This window comes from Lepidochelys kempii, chromosome 2 (genome assembly GCF_965140265.1).
Source record: "Lepidochelys kempii isolate rLepKem1 chromosome 2, rLepKem1.hap2, whole genome shotgun sequence".
Taxonomy (NCBI): Eukaryota; Metazoa; Chordata; order Testudines; family Cheloniidae; genus Lepidochelys; species Lepidochelys kempii.
Genome location: NC_133257.1, coordinates 239,583,899 through 239,603,488, shown reverse-complemented (window position 1 = coordinate 239,603,488; position 19,590 = coordinate 239,583,899). Strand labels below are relative to the sequence as shown.

At 38.3% G+C, this 19,590-nt stretch overlaps 1 protein-coding gene across 16 annotated transcripts in view; it reads right to left on the bottom strand.

Annotated features, from left to right (window-relative positions):
* Positions 1-19,590, bottom strand: part of SVIL (supervillin) — a 222,638-nt gene that overhangs the window by 69,211 nt on the left and 133,837 nt on the right. For 9 of the 16 annotated variants that reach the window (XM_073334383.1, XM_073334384.1, XM_073334377.1 and 6 more), the window contains 4 exons: positions 8,229-8,286; positions 7,947-8,098; positions 6,600-7,278; positions 1,424-1,507 (listed from right to left, as the gene is read on the bottom strand). In XM_073334383.1, the coding sequence (XP_073190484.1) occupies positions 1,424-1,507; positions 6,600-7,278; positions 7,947-8,098; positions 8,229-8,236 (923 nt within the window). In that variant the 5' untranslated portion in view covers positions 8,237-8,286. The remainder of the gene's footprint in view (positions 1-1,423; positions 1,508-6,599; positions 7,279-7,946; positions 8,099-8,228; positions 8,287-19,590) is intronic. The other 7 variants (XM_073334381.1, XM_073334387.1, XM_073334388.1 and 4 more) reach the window with 2 other exon arrangements.

The window sequence follows — 19,590 nt, the reverse complement described above, 5'->3', positions numbered from 1 at the left end:
CTTACATTGTATGAACATTTTAGAAAAGTTTCACCACATCCCAATATGCTAAATTTCTGAGAATGTACTGAAACTTATCCCACTTTGGTTTATTTTCTAGCAATTCTGTTCAACCTTTACGATGTACATGCACAAATACAAGCCATATTCTGCCTCTGGATGCCGGCTGCTGGCTCCCACTGACATCAACAGGAGCTAAGCATAATAAGCACCTGAGGGCAGCATTTGTCCTACACATAACCACATAATTGTAACACATCTCTAGCATAATTTTTAGAACCACAAAAAGTGCAAGTCAGTGAGACAGCTGAATAACATTTTAAAATGTCATATAAAAAATTAAAATCGAAAGCTATTTCCCCACACCCACCATGCAGCTAGTAATCAGTAAGGTGTTTTTTTGCCCTAAGGTTGGGAAAAGCTCATGTACAGTACCAAACTAACTATTTAGTGGCAATTAACAGATATTCCAACCCTCAAGTAAGTGCAATTCAAGGCTTGCTACCAACAGATTTTTCCTACTTGCAGAATTTATTTTACATAAAAACAAGATTAAAAAAAATAAACTAATGCTTTTGAGCGCTAGTATAATCCATTATATCTCCAACTACTTGAAACATCACCCTTTCCATCTGCTTAATATTTTCTCTCTCTTATGAGGACTGGTCCATTTTAAAACAAAGCACCTCACAGTGACTTACTTCAAAACACGAATAAGAGCGCTCATTCTCAAAGCTTAAAAAAAAATGCTTTTTTAGGGTATTATGCACCCACCAATTACTCAGAACAGTCACTGGTGAGGTTTTCAGAGTCAGATAATTAGTTTAACTAACAGTCTGAAATGCAATGAAGACTCCTCCCCAGAAAGCATTTTTCCAGTTGTGAACTCTTTTGATGTTCTGTCAAACTGGAGAGTAGCAACTATTTGTAGCTCTGAATTTGGTTGTTTTGTCTTTCCAGTGGCTTCATTTTTACTCCTCCTCCCCCACTCTATTCTTAAAAAATAAAACGATAAAGTCTTATTTTTAGTCAAATCCTGCATTCAGGGCATAAAGCATTTTGTAATACAAAAATCTGTTGGCTTGCAGAGTGCAAGTGGGGGGAGGAAAATGGCCAAGAACAGGCTGGAGATAAGATAAGAAGTTAACCGAAGACCAATATCATAATAGCTGTGAAGAAAACATTAGGGGCATGTCTAGTTCTTCATGAAAACATCAATTAGTTATAAGTGACAAAAAGCAGATGCTCGAGAAACAAGTTTCCGCAGCAGTTTACTGAACAGAAATAGTATTTTCTGATTCACTGCTGTTAAAGGATATAAAAGACAAATGTTAAATGAGGGAATGGGAAAGGAGAAGGAGAGGGAAGTCAATAACAATATGTATAATCCGATTATTAGCCACACAGCTACATTCTAGGATACCTGGAGGGCCAGCTGATAAGTGAAGGTGTGTCCCCTTCTGAATCTTTCTGAAGAAACCATTCAGGTTTTGCTTTCCCTGTACTACTATAGAAAACAGAATTTCAGATAACTTTCTGGTAAGACGACAATACATGCACACTCATTCCCTCCCCGTCTTAATCTTAAAACTGTTTTCAAATTTCTCAATTATAAAGTCTTGGTTTATGAAGTACTGACACTGCACACTTCTAACTTTAACAAATTTGCATGATAATTTATCAAATAACCACCTTTACATACAAAAGAATACATAAGAACAGCCATGCTGGTCAGACCAAAGGTCTAGCTAGCCCAGTATCCTGTCTTCTGACAGTGGCCAATGCCAGGTGCTTCAGAGGGATTGAACCGAATAGGTAATGATCAAGTGATCCATCCCCTCTGAAAACACACAGAAGCCTAAACATTCTGTCAATTCATTTAACTAACCATGCTCAAATTGTTCAGAACCTGGACAGCCACATCTAAATCATCATTAGGAAGCTACATAGAAAGTAATTTTATGTTACTTCCTGGTTTGACATTTTATATAAGTTACATGGACAGAAGCACTATATTGTACATAGGATTACTGTTGGACTATTCCTTCTATTTGCAATCTAAAGAACTAAAGTCTACCAAAAGATCTTTAGCCCCAAATAAACACAAGTTTAATGAAGCTAGGAGAATGTACTACCATAGCTTACATGAAATTCTTGCATAAGGACAGTGAACATCAGAAAACCCCCTCCTCTGAGAGCAATATGCTAGGTTTCAGGGAGTTCAGATCCAGTAACTCCCACCCCACTGAGTGGGGAGTATGCGGTCTTTTAGGATAAAGTGGGAAGAGTTAAAATACTCTAAACGAGCAAAGAAACACATTCTTGGCCTAATACTTTTTGCATCAGACTCCAAAATGGAAACAATATATGAGCGCCTACTGAAATCTGAAAGCACTGAAGGCTTCAAAAGCCCTTCATGAAACAACTGATATACCACTGCACTCTTTCACAGATGCATTCAATATCTATAATATCCACAAAGAGTCCAACCTCCATAGAAGATCATATACCTTTTTAGACAATGATGAAGTTTATGTACAAAATGCAATGTAAAGGCATAATGGACCAAATTCTGCTCAGTTACACTAGTGTAAATCTGGAGTAGCTCTTTATGATTTAGTAGAGTCACTCTGGATTTACACACTGCTTTAACAGCTGAATTTGGCAAAAGGATCTTTATTAAATTGAAAAGAATTTAGAGTAAGCCTTAAACTCATTAAAAACTCTGTTATTTTGCCTTCCTATAAGGGTCAGATAAAAAGATCCCAGGGAAATCATGTATAGGTTCTGTAAATAAATCTGTCTATTTATAATGTTCAGTCTGAAACCTCAACCATTACGACTTTCTCCCCATCTCTCATTTAAAATCTACCCCTTACTGTTAAAACAATTTTTGTTTTTCATCTTATTAAGATCACCAAAGAGAGTTGCACACAAAGGGTGGAAAAAGCCTTTCAAAGCACTCCATGGGGCGTTGACCCAGCAGAGATTTGGTTGCTTTGAAACAACGAAACTTCCTCTTAGCTTGTTAGTATATATTCTGGCATTTATCACAATGGGCATGAGCAAGGAGCATTTGTATTCAATCTCTTGTCCTTTGAAAAGAGCAGTCAAACGTAAGTAAACCATGTTAAAAATGTGGGTTATTGCATGATAATTTGACAGGTGATGACAGGTTATTTTTTTTAAATGCAGCCAATATCAAAGAATATCTTTGTGCGGGCTTTGCCTGCTCAGTGATGGAAATAGAATTAATAATCAAACCTTCTTAACACAGGAAGTCACAAAATGTTCATATTTGTTCTAGGCAAGCTGTATTTGTTTTTAAATTTTAAGTCAGCTGAACACAAAAGTTAAAAGAACACTGAAATTTTAAACTCTGATTTTCAAAGCTCTACACCAGGCAAACTGATTTTTAGTCATACCTGCATATTCAAACTTGATGGAGAATACAACATTGCAACATTAGTAGAACAGACTGCACGAGACAACAGCTTATTTACCCTCCTGAAACAACTATAAGTATTTCTTAAAAATAGTTCTGAATTCTTTAAAGCCTATTATGTTGAACTGGAAGACATTCACATTAGTTTTCTGAATATTGTGTGCGTTAGGCCATGTCTATGCATACACCGTTGCACTGCTGCAATATAGGTGCTGGAACTAGGGGTGTTGCGCACTCCCTGGCTTGAAATGGTTTCCATCATATACAGGGTTTAGAGCTTGGTTCAGAGCTTGGTTCAATGGCTCTCAGCACCCCCACTATGCAAATTGTTCCTGTAACCCTGCGCTGCAGCGTATGTGGTAAAGATGCCCTATGCTGATGGGACAGAACTCTCCCGTCGGGATAAAAAACCCACCTCCGCGAGCAGCAGAAGCTATGTCGGCGGAAGAAGCTCTCCCACCAGTATAGCACTGGACATATCTGCGCTTATGTTGGCGCAACTTATATAGTTTGGGGGGTGGAATACTCACACCCCCGAGTGACATAAGTTTTGCGGACATAGGCTGTAGTGTAGACATAGCCTTAGCGTTCCTGTTCAATTTTGTATTGCTGTCCATTTAAACTCAAAGGATTAAGCCAGACCAGAGTAGGGGGGAACCCACAGGAAACAAAACAATGGCAAGATAAGACAGCCTCAGGTAAATACAAATAATTTACTTTTTAGGGCCAGTTTTCTACTCTCAAACAGATCTTTACGTTGTTCTACCAGGAACATAGTCTGGTCTTCCCACCATCCTACAGTGGTGGGAAAGCTGAAATAACATGTTCTGGAGCTGGAAAGTGGTAAAAAACATGGAAGAGAGGGTTATTCTAAAAGCATCTCCTCATGGCTGTATGCACTAAGTTTACTTTATTATCGGGGAGAACAAGAACCTCAAATTGAAGTGGACAGGTTCTTGGTTTTGAAGAGTGACAGTCTAATTTCTGTGCCTTTTTTAAGGCTAGAATTTGGTCCACTCCTTTAGCTTCAGGGATTTATAAACCAGAGAAGGAAGAGTCCTGGGGGCTCACACTTTAATTGTTCCTATTAGTAATAGGATTAGTCAGGAGTGATTTATCTTTAGATTAACTGAATAAAGCTCGACATAGAAGTGTGCAGTGCTCGGCTGAGACCTTCTGTTGGACCAGGCTCCCTGAAACATCTCAGTAGAATGTAATAGCAGGTCAAAAGTCTGCAGTGCAGTTATTTGCATATATAATAACACAGTCTCGGTCTTCTCAACTTTCTCCTGATAGCTCCCTTAGATGAGCACTTTTCCTCTCAGACTTTTGCTTAAGTGGAGTATCCAAAGACAGCTGTATGCAGATGCATAAAGGAAGCTATCTTAAAAATTGAGTTTTCAAGGCTCTAAAATATTAGAAGTACAGGCAGTCCTCAGACTTACGACACAATTGGTTCCTGAAAATTGCTTCGAAAGTTGAAACGCTGTACCTCGGAACCACAGTATACTCCATTGTGGGACCGAGAATCATAAAGTTGAAACCAATTGTCATAAATCGAATCAGGGTGTCAATTCAGAAACATCGTAACTGCCTTTCATTGTAAGTCGAACGTCAAAGTCAAGGACTGCCTGTACTATCATCAGTCCTGTCCTATGTGAAACAGAAAGGGGAAATAAGCAAAATTGCACAAGTGTAGTGAATATGGATAATTGATAGCTGGCTGCATCCATCTACCGGCAGGAAAAGGGAAACCGAAAAGAGACATTCATACTACAGCCTTTGACTGGGAGGGGATAGGGGACACTTTCCTTACACTACTTGAAAGGTACATAAATACCACAAAACGAGGAATTTAGGAAGAATTTAAAGACTCTGAGGAGTTTTACTTCTCTCATTTGAATTTAATAACTTCATTAAGAAGATACAATATACTAAATCAAATTAACTTGATTTTAATAATCTTTTCCCATTGCTGGTTAAATTTACATAAACCTCACGAATCATTCCACTTATATTAGTTCATGTAAATTATTCTGAAGTAGTCAAGATTACCTAGCACAGCTAAATCTTACTGACAACAGCTTACTGTCCATTTTTTAGATGGTACACTGTCAAACTACTGTTACTGGATGTCTCCATTTCATCTTGTTTCTTTACAGCCTGCAATACATTCGCTTATATTAACCTTCAGGGAGCCAAACAACTAAAGATGCATATTTTTAGGGGAAGAAGTTGTTCGAAGATGAAGTATTTAGAGAATTACTAGTGAGACTTTGCTTTCATTTGCTACAATAAAGCATATGAGGCTCTCAGACTTCAAAGTAACATCAGCAATCTTATGCTGCAGCTCTCAAATGAAGACTGGGAAATTAATTTGATCTCCTATCCACCAAATATCAGATTTCTCGAGTCATAAGAGTATGTGAAAACTTATGTGGGGAAGACAGAGTGGAAAAGTTTACATCTCAAGTGTTCTGGAACTCAATATATGCAGGATCTCATAAAGCAACATTTATATGCTGTATGAGACTACCAGCAGAATCAGAATTTGCCTAAATCCCATGGCCCTAATTTTTTACAACTGTCGGACAATTCTTTTCAACCTACCCAACATACATTTTAGTTTAAGACTTTCATTTGCAGGCTACGGAAACAGGCAACTTCTATTTAATATTGGCAAAAAACTCCTCTTCATAGAGAGAAAATAATATAGAAAATTTACTTTTACTAAAAAAAGATACTGAATATGAAGTAAATACATTTAAATTGAAAGTGTTTTCTAGATCAAACAATAAATAAACATTTTCAAAATGCAACAAATGTAGTACTGTAACCACCCCATTCTTCATTTCTCCAGAAATCTCTTAAAAAAAGATAGTTTATTTTCATAAAAGGACCTTCTTGTTACTGTAGCTTAAATCTAATCAGCACTCAGCAAACACTCACATGGACTTGTAAAACCTTATTGCATGTAAGCATAGTAATCCAGGTTTACAAGATTGACAATGAGTATCTTCAGCTCAAGGCACACAAGACGTTAGCACCAGCAGAGAATTTGCTTATTCAGGTACATCATCTTTAAGTCTTGTCTGTATTGTAGAGAGATTTTTATGAAGGTCAAAGGATACCAGTATAGTAAAAGCATGCTTACCCTTGTCTGGTGTCACTGTACAAGAGCTGGTCATTGTGTGAATGACTTGGTGAAACTGGCTGCTTTGGTGAAGAAAGGGATGCCCTGCAAGTTTGCTTTGGTGACACTGGCACTTCCTTAAAGGAGGATTCTTGCTCAGAATATGAAAAGGATGCAGAACCATCCACTTCTGATGACAAGTTCTGAGCCTGTCCAGGAGCACTAACATCCTGTGCTCTTTTATTCTCCAAGTTTGAAAGCTCCTCTCTATCTGGAATGCTGTCTTTTTCATGGAAGGAGTATTCCTTTGATTCAGAAGCAGTACTCCATGATTCCTTATTCTCAGACCTGGAGGAGTACAGGGAACTATACTCCTTGCTTTCATCCTTCTGCTTGTTACTTTTTACTTCTTTTTTTTCACCAGTGTCAGGATCTTTTCTTGCCCTGGTATACCTGGATAAATATTCAGAATCTCCCTCAGATTCTAAGGGCAATCCATATTTTTCTGCTAGCTGGCGTCTCCTCTCTGCCTTGTACCTAGCTATTCTTTCTGCTTTAGACTCAAGTCCCTGGGTATCCATAGCTCCTGCGCTATATGTAGGCTCTGAATGTGCTCCTGTAGGTTCTGCTCGATACCTGGATGACCTAGGTTGTTTTTCTACAGAAGAATCTGAAATTTCCTCCTCTTCATTTGATCTTCCTACAAAAAGTATGTAAGTAGAATAATTAAGAGGGATTTAGTGACTTGTCCTGAATTCACACTTTACTGAAAATATTCAAATCTCTTTGGAGTATCACACTTGCCATTCAGTAAGCAGGCTTCAAACGTATATAGTGTGACTTACTCTTTTTAGTTATTATAGGTTTTTGCGATTCAAAATTAACTAGCAAAACTGTTTATGGCTACTGCCATGAACTACTCCAAAATAACCCTCTACTTCTTGCACTGACATCTCCAAAACACATACAATGAATGAGAAACGTGAAGTAAATGCTCCTGAATACTGAGCATGTATTTCACCTTCAAAAGGAAGTTAGGATTCTTATAATAACTCACAGATTTTAAAAATACAACCAATGTCTCTTTCTAAAATAGTGAGAGAACAGAGATTCTGTACAAAAATAAATCAAAGCCAGACAGAAAACTGAAAAGCAATTTGAAAGCATCTGTGACAGCGTTCTCTCTGAAAGCAAACCATTAAGTGTGAGAACTGTGTATCTGCTACTGCAAGCTCGATAACATACCAAGCATGAAGTACTTCAGCAATATCAGTTTGAGATTGAGATATATATATATATATATATATATATATATATATATATATATATATATATATATATATATATATATGTAAACATATTTCTTACCAAAGTGGGGACTATATGGGTCTGTTGCACGCATATATCTTGGTGTATCTTCTTCTAGTAAACGGTGGGTAACTAATCCAGGACAATTTTGTAGGAGGATGGGCTGTGTATCATTTTCAATTCCTTCTAAACGTCTGGCGATCCTCTCTTTCCTGCAAAAGATGGAAGAAAATGTGTAAACGTTATCTAAGGATTTGGAGATAGTTTCTAGAGGAAGTCACAAAATAATTATATTGCTAAATTATTTGTATTTTACAGCAGTTAGACAAAAGGCTATTTTACCTTTTCATTTCCAAAATATTTTGCTTGTTTGGTTCAAAGAGTTTTCTTAATTCTGAAACTAAAAAGAAAAAGAAAAAATGATGCAGTGTACCTTTTATAAATTAGGAATTCTCAGGCATCACAGCAGGATCTCTATAAGCTTCTATTTTAAGCATCAGAGCAAGAAGGAATAGTCTAGAAAAGTAGGTTTTCACATAACCAGTCACTTGTAGGTAAACATTTCCTATTTGGGTTCCTCATTTACTAGCCTCCTTAAAACACATTTTGCACATACTGTAGTAAATACCAGGGAATCCTCTAAAGGTTTAGCTAGACTAGGTTAAAACATGGTATTTTAAGAACACGTTAAAATACAAATTTACCCTGTCTACACTAGTGTTTTAAAAGTTGTTAACACATTAATTGGTTGAGGTTAATCTTGATGGGTAATTTAGGTGACATCACAATGAGCTAATATGTTAATACAGGTTGGTCTGTCTACACTTGTATTTTTACTATTAGCTAAATGTGTTGGCTAATAAATTTTTAAAAACACACCAAGTCAATCCATTTAATCCTAGTCTAGACAAGCCCTAAGAGTCCTGATGACTTGTGGCCAAAGACCACATAGTACTTTTTACCAACTCTTCCCAGAGTTAACCCCAGTACCCTGGTGATTTTCCTACTTTGTTAGTTACAGTCTGCTTAGATAATTTCCCCCTATAAATATTTACTTCTTATCCTAAACTGTTTAATAGTGTTACCTGCTGTTAGACAACTATCACATTTCATCTCCTGTCATTTCACTAGCATTTCAGTGATGGGTGAAGTAATCCCTACGTACACAGTTTCAGTCAACATTTGTAAACCCCTTTGAACAAAAAGATGCTATATAAATAAATGTGGCACAATTTCTTTTCACCAGGCAACAAACTCCATGTATGCTACCACAGGGGCTGGGGAGTGACAAGCTAGAAGCCTGATTTCCTTTGCAATAGTATAGGACTAAAAGCTGAATCACTATGCAGACCTCTGATTTGGTTTTAATATAGAGTGGCTTGACCTTGCCGCTGATATTTAAAAGACTTGCTGCTTCTTTACATAAAGTTTAGGGTTTTGTTTTACCTAAAATTGGTAATTTACTTCTTTTCCTGTGACTTCCATTTAGGTGCGGCAACTGTATTACATAAATACACAGACTGATGTATTGTAGAAATGAGGTCTGGTTAGTAATACAGCAGTGTCAACTCAGGGTCTCGGCCATAGTAAGTATGATCAATAAATCAACATAAAAATAAATATTCAATTTATGGAACGACAAGATTAACCATATTTTAAAATATTTGCTTCCAGGATAAAGGCTGGCATTCATCCAAGAACTCAATTTTATAGCAGCATTAAGTCCCTGAAGAGGAGGTTTTAGAACGTACCACTAGTATTTAGTAACATGAATGCGCATTTGGACTTAACTTCCATTGCACAGTATGGGTGATGAACATACCTACCTGCATACCTGAAAGATCTCTGCAAGTGAAAGGCAACTGTATTAAAGCATTACACCACTTCTTGCCCCTTTATCCTTACCTCATTTAGACAGGGATTGAAAATTAAAGAGGGCCAAAGTGAGACTTGCTCTATTTAGTCCTGAACCTGTGTGTGTGTGGGGTGGGGGGTGAGGAGAACACGCCTGACTTCTTGTGAACTGCTAGAACAGGAAGAGAATGTTCTACACGGCTGCAAAAGTAAGCTTACCAGATTTAGTCCTTGTAGTTTAGGTGGGACATAAGGTAACAAGCATTACCAATATGCACCATTCAAATTGCACTGGGCTTCTTCTCCCTCACTTTGTTCCTTTCCACTGGCTTTTCTCAACCAGTTTTTTGGCCAACCGCTAGTGCTAGAAACTAGATGCCCTTCCCACTCCCTGTAAGTTTGGAAATTTAGCTCTCAATGGGAACAAGATGTGAATTTCTGATCCTAGTGGTGCATGAATTATCAGTGGTTGCTAAAATGGTGTGGAAGACTGTTGCACAGGAACTTCCGGGACATGGTCCAAGCACTTGTTCTATAGTGTTCAGATTGACCTTGACATATATCATAGCTATATATAAAACAATATGTTGAAGTTGTGTGTCTTTTGTGCTTTTCAGGGTTTATGTTGATACTTTTTTGGTGTGCAGGTTTGTTTTTTGTTTTTAAATAGAAGCGCTCATGTGATGCTATCAATATAACAGACAGTCAAATGGTAGATTGGAATTTGTGATAGCATCACAGAGAGAAGTTGTATGATGCAGCTGTAACTCACAGAAACAAGCAACTTCAAATTAAAAAGGAGATCCCTGGAAAATGGAAAAGTCAGTTGCTGGATTCCCATTCCACCATTAAAAATCATTTTTGTGGTCTGCCATAGCATGCATACTCTTCAAAAGGAAAAAAACCAAACGTTTAATAAGATCAGGTGGATTTCCCCAGTTATCTCCAATATTAGCCTCCCTGATCAAATTCAATATGAAGATTGTTGAGTTTAAATATTGGTCCAGAGTAATCTAATCAGACCAGGATCAAAGCACAGATGTAAGGTATTCTGGGCAATTTGTATACGAAGTCACCTGTTTGAAGGACAGATATCTCAGCCCTCAGTGCTCTTAACAGAGCTTCCCTCAAGCACCAAAATTCACTTTAAAATTAAACTAAAATGGATATGGAGCACTATTAACTAACAAAACACTGCAACCTTATAGACAGTATATCCTGGATATCACTATTCAGGATGATCTGATACCAACTGGTGTAAAAATGTTACAGCAGTAATAGTGTGGGATTCAATCCCATCATTTTTTTTTTTTTAAAGAAAAATATATTAATCACAGTGTACCGGACTCACCACAAGGTCTTAGATTGGTTGCAGGATTTCTGTATGAAAGCATGAGTAGACTAACACTTATCAGTGTGCACTATCATCAATCTTTGGTTTAAATATTGGACTTTGGATATAATATAGTCTCATGGCCAGCCACGTGTAGTTTGCTTAAAAAAAAATGTATTTTATTTTAGTGTATTTTGAGAGAGGGGCAGGGAGTGTTAGGGGAATGATGGGTTGAAACTTTAAATGTTCTACATAATGGCTTTGTATAATAGGCAATGTGGGTTGCAACATAAGTGGCATATGTTAACTTTCCTTTTCTGTGGCCATAAAGAAATGGATAGTGTTTAAACACAGGACTATGAGGTTCAAAATAAAGACAACATGCAAAAATCTACTTTTTTATTTATTTTTTAATTATATTGTAGTAGTGCCTATGAGTCCTAGTCCTGGATCAGAGTTCCATTGTTCTAGGTGCTGTACAAAACACAACACGCTTACAATCTAAGTAGAAGACAAGAGACAACAGGTGGATACAGAGAAAGCAAATGGAAACAATGACACAATAATGATCAGCATGAGAGGTAGTTGTCTCAACATACGAGCTTGACATATCAGTTGTCAAGTTTTCTGTAGGCATACAGCTTAAGATATATTGATTATGAAAGGATGAACCCTAGCAAAGTTGAATTCTTAGTTTTAGATAACTGCATGTTAAACACAAGGCGAGGATAGCTGGATAATGAGAGTGGAGGTTTTATGGGCAGGCTTCCCTCAAAGTCAGAGAAAAATGGATTTTTAAAAAGATTTTTTTTTAAAAAAAATCTGACTAAATTAAATACAGGTTTATTTTATATTATATTATATATTTTAATTTTAAAATTAAATTTGAAATTATAACAACCTGTGTTAAGGCCTACATTTACTAAATCTATTAAAATCATTAAAAAATATTAAGCATTACATGTGTGTTGCCAAGTTTTAAAGAAAGTCAAACCACTGAATGGGATGAAGTCACTGACTACATAGCTGGAATCAGAGTTTGCTGAAGTGCTAAATCTGCTTTTGACAGCAGTAGCCTCTTCTGCAGGTGCAGTGATTTTTTTTCCATTTCAGTTTATTCAACTATTTCAGTTCAATGACTAGTTCATCCAATGTTTAGAAAATGATAGGAGTTGAAAAAGCAGAAATGCTTTTCCACCCCCCTCTTCTAAACCATGAATAAAAATTAGGCGTGAGAAGATGAGATCTACTAGATCTAAAATCCTGAAGGACATGGTGACCAGAAACAATCAGTTCAATTCACTAACTACAGAGAATACTTTATAAATAGATGCAAGTTATATATATGCTTAAATAAATGTGTATAAATATAGTATATCTTCCTTGTCAGTAAAATAAAGCACCAAAATTTAGTGTAAAGACTATATTAAGGTGCAAATCAATGTGTTTTAATTGCACCCAACCCTTGAAAAAAAAATCAACCTTTCCTTGGGAAAATAACTAAGTACCACCAATGCAAAGATGCTGAAAACTGATTATTTAAATCAAGGTTTTCTGCTTGCTGATTTGAAGTCACAGCTAAAATCAGTGATTTAAATTAATCCACGCCTCACCTACACCCACTTTATTTTGTTTTCTTAAAGCATTCATTTAGTATATGTTGCTCTGATTGCCTAATGAGGATAATGTGTGCTGAAATGCCATGTGGGACTACAGGTCAGACCCCGGTGATCAACAAGGTCCAGTTGGTTTTAAACAGTGACTGACAACTGAGCTAAATAAATAGTTCTGGAGGTACAGCTGAAGCACCTTAAGTACAATTTGTAAGTGGTTGTTGCAATACAAGACCTTTAAAGATGATGGGTAGGGGAGAAGTGAAATTAAAAGTAAGGGAGAAAGAGCCTGGAGCATCTACTGAAACTACTCATTTAGTCTTATAGCTAGTTAATCAAGACTGAAGAAATTAAGTTCCTTTAACTAATATTTTGCTTAAATAAACAGCTTCACCTCAGACATCACCTACCTTAAAGACTAGTCCTTCAGAATTCTGCTTCAAATTTATTTAGGCCTTTTCCACATTATTTACTAGTTATACATACACAACTTGGGCAAAATTTAAAAAAACAAAACACACACTACACCATTTCAAGCTGGTCAGAAGACCTCTTTCCCTTACAACCTCTTCATCCCCGGCCACAATTTTATATGCAATTAAAAGAAGCAGTGAAATGATTACACACAGACTCCCTAGAGAATTCTTCGGTTATATAAAGAGAGTAGAGAGCTCTCATGTTTACTATCTGACCATTCGTTTTTTCCCCGATTACAGATGGATTTACCTACAGGCAATATCAGGCAGCAGCTATTTTTGATTAATTTTACAAAATGTCAAAAAGACAACTTCATAAAACAAAGGAAGTCTCTTTTTTTTTTAAGCCAAACTTTAGCAATTTAACCACACTATAAATCATATATATACTTTAGCCAGCAGTTCTGAGTAGAGCATCAGGCTCATGAAGGATCTCTCCAACACCTTCACAAACAAGATGGAGACAAAAATATCATGGACCTACTCTATACTGCTTTGCATTTTTCCCCAAGCTTGAGATTCCAAAAGGCAATTTCAGGTATGTAGATCAACATCTGAATAGCACTTTCCCCAAAAAGATCTCAGAGTATGCATGCCCTCACACTCTCTATTTGGGAAATTTTTAAAAACAGGCCGGATTTTCAGCTACTGCAAGGTTTTCTTATTTGCTGGATAAAATGTTGAAACATTTTTCTCCTAAAGACGCGGACTGGCTCTTGTGACCTTATCTACTTGGGTTTCTCTTTTTACTATGGTCTGTGATTCTATGGGGGCTGATGCCAAGGCCCTGCCTGTTCACTAATTTGTTGTTCTGTGACCAAACAGAATTATACCGTCGCACACAGACACTCATGGCAGATTTGGGGATAATATTGCTTCAACCAATTAGTAACTTGGTGGGGAACTTATCCCTGCACGACTCTAAAATGTGCAACACTTGGGAAAGGGGGAAGAGAGAAACATCTGTAAAGTGTAAAATGTTTAATTTACATTGAAACTTCCATACTTTGTTTTGGCATAAAGTACATACATAGTTACTGATGGTCTATGTTGTAGCTAAGTGGGACAGCCATTATGCCCTCAGCAACAGCTCAAGCCTTTGACATTAGAACCGATTTTAGAATGTTGGTTAGGACACTAAATGGGTTATCCTCTATTGAAGGCTCGCTGAATTTATCTTTGTTTTGATATTTATTGATCTTCCTAGCAGGATTTATCCTGTGACACCAAACTGGCCATTTCAGCAGATGCAGTATTCATCTTTCAATGCAGCTACATGTCATTCAAGGATGAAAGATAACAGGCAAATAATTTTTATTTTGTTAAAAAATTCTTCTTGGATGCTTTTCAAAATCATAAAAAATTCAGGAAGGAACACGCTTCTTGCTAAGGTAAGAGCACCTTCATGTTTTGGCTATAAATCTTTTAGATATGAGAGATTTAAAGTAAGATTTAAAGTCACGTGACGTTTTTACAGCTCCGTTTTAAGAGCAAATATAATTAAACCTTTCACAATTCCCTCAGAGGATGGGCATATAGGCTTGTTTGGTCACATTGGTAGATCAAAATTCACCTGCCAGAGCACCACTCCTCATTTACAGTTAATGTGTGTCATAATATAATCCTAAAATCACGTATTAAATCTCTTTGTTTTGAGGAAAATCCAGTAAACTAATAAATGTTTTTGGTTTTATGGTGCTCTACAGGCCAAATTATACCAGACATAACTAGGAAACTCCACCATCTTCAGATTATGCCATCAGGGACATGTGCTGGCCCACTTATGGATAACAGAGTTGCACAGGTGTCACAGAGCCTAATTCCTACCGAAGACCCTTTAATTACAGGTAGTATAAAAGCTTCCAGACTTGACTCTTAGAGCCTCAAATGAGTTTGCTCAGCTGGCAGTTAGAAACCCCCTGTCCTCCCATCTTTTCATTAGAAAACTGAACAAATCTGATATTGAAAAGTCAGTGATACCTAGAGCTAGACTATCCAAAAAAACGCTTAGTACTAAGTAGTTCCTATGTAAATTAAAAAGAGCTGCTGGTAGCTGAGCCGTATTGAGAACCTAGTGTATAGCGAGAATGGAAGCTCACAATACCATTGTTCCTACATCACTTTTTATGATAAAATGGCATTTAAACAACACATTTATGATCAGAAGAGTTTCTTGGGCTGGATGGTTCAATCAGTTTAAAGTACAAGGCACTAGCTGACAAGGTGTTTTTAATAAAGGCCCTTTGACTCCAAACTTGTTTCCCATCTTGGTCAGCCAGTGCCCAATCCACTAAGCTTCTAAGCATGTTGTCAAGCCCATTTTTTTCCTCCTTGGAGAGTAAAGATTAAGGTACAGTATATGAAGAGGCTGAGGGGGTATTGACTGCTACAGCTCAGTAGTATTATGGATAGCTTATATTCTATATCTGAGAAATACATTTTTCTACTGTGTTATTCAATTATTGCAAAAAGTGCCCAGTTCAATGAATGTGTGCTTTTTTCACACATCAAAAAATGCATATTGATTTTACATCACAAAAGTGATTACAGAAAGAGTGCAGGATCGGCCACGTTATTTGACAATGGCATTGTGGGAAACAGTGTTCCATTCTAAAATGTCTTGCCACAAACTATGCATGGAGGAACACAGGCATTATCATGATGCAACAAACCAGTCTACCATGCTATATTGTCTGACCATGGCAAATACTGTTCTCTTTAGAAAGAGGAATGAATGCTGTGTACTAACATCCTGAGCCCTGCAATATTATGCTTTGGAGTGTGGGTGACTTCCTATTCCTGCTACATATTATTCTCAAGTCAATAGTTCACTTGATGAAGTTAGCCCTTTTCTGTTCAAAGGCTATTTGTGAGCAGACAGACATTTCCATTTATCTGGATTTTTTCATCGTTTCTTCCCCAGTAAAATGTGTGAGGGTCACAAGTCACATGGCATTTTTACAGCTCCCTAATTGATTAAGTAACTTGTGATGAGGATTGAAGAAGCTAGTGGTGTTTTAAATCTCTTAGGTAGAATGGCTAAAGGAGAAGGAAATATAACCATTTCCCTTGCTAGAAAGCATAGGCATTACCAGGGGCAACATTCCTAGGGTAAAAAGAAAAGGAGGACTTGTGGCACCTTAGAGACTAACCAATTTATTTGAGCATAAGCTTTCGTGAGCTACAGCTCACTTCATCGGATGCATTCTGTGGAAAATACAGTGGGGAGATTTATATACACAGAGAACATGAAACAATGGGTGTTACCATACACACTGTAACGAGAGTGATCAGGTAAGGTGAGCTATTACCAGCAGGAGAGCAGAGGGGGAAAAACCTTTTGTAGTGATAATCAAGGTGGGCCATTTCCAGCAGTTGACAAGAACCATCAACCTCAGCCTGGACCAGTCCACATAAGAGATCCACTTCCTGGACACTACGGTGCTAATAAACGATGGTCACATAAACACCACCCTATACCAGAAACATACTGACTGCTATGCCTACCTACATGCCTCCAGCTTTCATCCAGACCACACCACACGATCCACTGTCTACAGCCAAGCTCTACGATACAACCGCACTTGCTCCAACCCCTCAGACAGAGACAAACACCTACAAGATCTCTATCAAGCGTTCTTACAACTACAATACCCCTCTGCTGAAGTGAAGAAACAGATTGACAGAGCCAGAAGAGTACCCAGAAGTTACCTACTACAGGACAGGCCCAACAAAGAAAATAACAGAACACCACTAGCCATCACCTTCAGCCCCCAACTAAAACCTCTCCAATGCATCATCAAAGATTTACAACCTATCCTGAAGGACGACCCATCACTCTCACAGATCTTGGGAGACAGGCCAGTCCTTGCTTACAGACAGCTCTCCAACCTGAAGCAACCACACACCACACAACAGAACCACTAACCCAGGAAACTATCCTTGCAACAAAGCCCGTTGCCAACTCTGTCCACATATCTATTCAGGGGACACCATCATAGGGCCTAATCACATCAGCCGCACTATCAGAGGCTCGTTCATATCTACCAATGTGATATATGCCATCATGTGCCAGTAATGCCCCTCTGCCATGTACAGTGGTCAAACTGGACAGTCTCTACGTAAAAGAATAAATGGACACAAATCAGACGTCAAGAATTATAACATTCAAAAACCAGTCGGAGAACACTTCAGTCTCTTTGGTCACTCGATTACAGACCTAAAAGTGGCAATTCTTCAACAACAAAAACTTCAAAAACAGACTCCAACGAGAGACTGCTGAACTGGAATTAATTAGCAAACTGGATACTATTAACTTAGGCTTGAATAAAGACTGGGAGTGGATGGGTCATTACACAAAGTAAAACTACTTCCCCATGTTTATTCCCCCCCGAGGTTCCTCATATGTTCTTGTCTACTGCTGGAAATGGCCCACCTTGATTATCACTACAAAAGGTTTTTCCCCCCTGCTCTCCTGCTGGTAATAGCTCATCTTACCTGATCACTCTCGTTACAGTGTGTATGGTAACACCCATTGTTTCATGTTCTCTGTGTATATAAATCTCCCCACTGTATTTTCCACAGAATGCATCCGATGAAGTGAGCTGTAGCTCACGAAAGCTTATGCTCAAATAAATTTGTTAGTCTCTAAGGTGCCACAAGTCCTCCTTTCTTTTTGTGGATACAGACTAACACGGCTGCTACTCCGAATCCTAGGGTAATTAGGCTTAGATGGCATTTACTTGCTCGTTGTGAAGTTTAGGTTTATTTTTTTTCTCATCACATTCAAATAATTGCCTGAGTGGTTCTAGGCACAAAGGTTACCATCACATGCTTATCTGGATTGTTTATCTGCATGAGATAGGGACTTGGGGAACACTGTCTCACTCCTGGCTGTCCCCCCAAGGATCTCATCTGAAATAAGATGTACTATAACTATGCCCTGTGCAGATATTCTAGCACATAAGCTTAAAATTCACTGAATATTTATATAAGTACAGAAATTCCTTACTTAACACTGTCCCGGTGAACGTTTCATTGTTACATTGCTGATCAATTAGGGAACATGCTTGTTTAAAGTTGCGCAGTGTTCCCTTATAAGGTCGTTTGGCAGCTGCCTGCTTTGTCCACTGCTTGCAGGATTCTCTGGAAGAGGAGCCCCTCCTTGTGGGGATTAGAACCGGGGGGGCCAACAGCCCCCCCATCGGCTCCCCTAAATACCCTGTAAGGTATGTGGCTCGGCAGCTGCCCAGCAGCAGTTCAGGTGGCCCTCTCCCCACTGCCATGCTGCTCCTGCCCTGCCCTCTGCCTTGGAGCTGCTCCTGGGAGCTTCCTGCTTGGTGGGGAGGGCAGGGGGGAGAGGGGTGCTGATGTCAGGATGTCCCCCTATTCCTGCCCCTCCCCCCACTCCGTAACTCCTCTCCACAAAGTGGAGGAGGGGACAGTCACAGGGCTCGGGGACAGAAGTGGGGGAGCGGAGAGCTTGCAGGAAGCTATTGGTTCCTGTCTGAACGGGCTGATCTGCTTAAAAGGGCAACGTACTTGAAGTGCAGTCAGTGTACTTAAAGGGCACTGCAAGTCTCTCCCTCTCTCTTACTCATGCACGCACCCCACAGCACTTTGGAAAGTCAGCACCAGTGCAGCTGTGCATGTGCTGTCAGGAGGAGGGATTGGTGCGCTCCAGCTAGATAGCGTGGGCTCATCAACATGTTCAGTTTTTGCAGGGAAGTGTTTGCAGCTACTGCCCTGCATCTATTGTGTTTCCTCCCTCCTGCCTCAGTCCATGCTGCCTTGTAGAGTGTGAGGCTACATTAACAGCAGCATATTAACCCTTGAGGGCTCAGCCAAGTGCTAGTTCATCATTTAGCAGCAAGGCATTCCCTGGGAAATATTCCATCCTACTCCACCACCTCAACCAAGCTTTACAATCATTCATTGCTGTGTACAATATTAAACTGTTTGTTTAAAATTGTTTAAAACTTATAATGTATATGTATATAATGTCTTTTCTCTGGCAAAAAAAAAATTCCTTGGAACCTAACCCCCCCCCCCCTTTACATTAGTTCTTATAGGGAAATTTGATTCGCTTAACATCATTTTGCATAAAGTCGCATTTTTCAGGAACATAACTACAACGTTAAGTGAGGAGTTGCATACAGTAAACTCAGTGACCTGGATAGTTGCTAAAGATGAACAGAAAAGGCTGCAAACACAACAAAAGAAAGTTCTTTTGTAAATTTAAGCAAGTTCTTTTTCTATACTAAATATTCATCTAGCTCTACTAATAATTTCTTTAGGAAGTTTTGAATTTCAGCTTCTGTCTGACCTTTTTGAAGTTAGGAAAACAAAACTGAACTCCACAGGCAATGATTTAATAAATGACTTATATAAAAGAGCATCCTAATTTCTGTATTGTTCTCCTCCGTTAT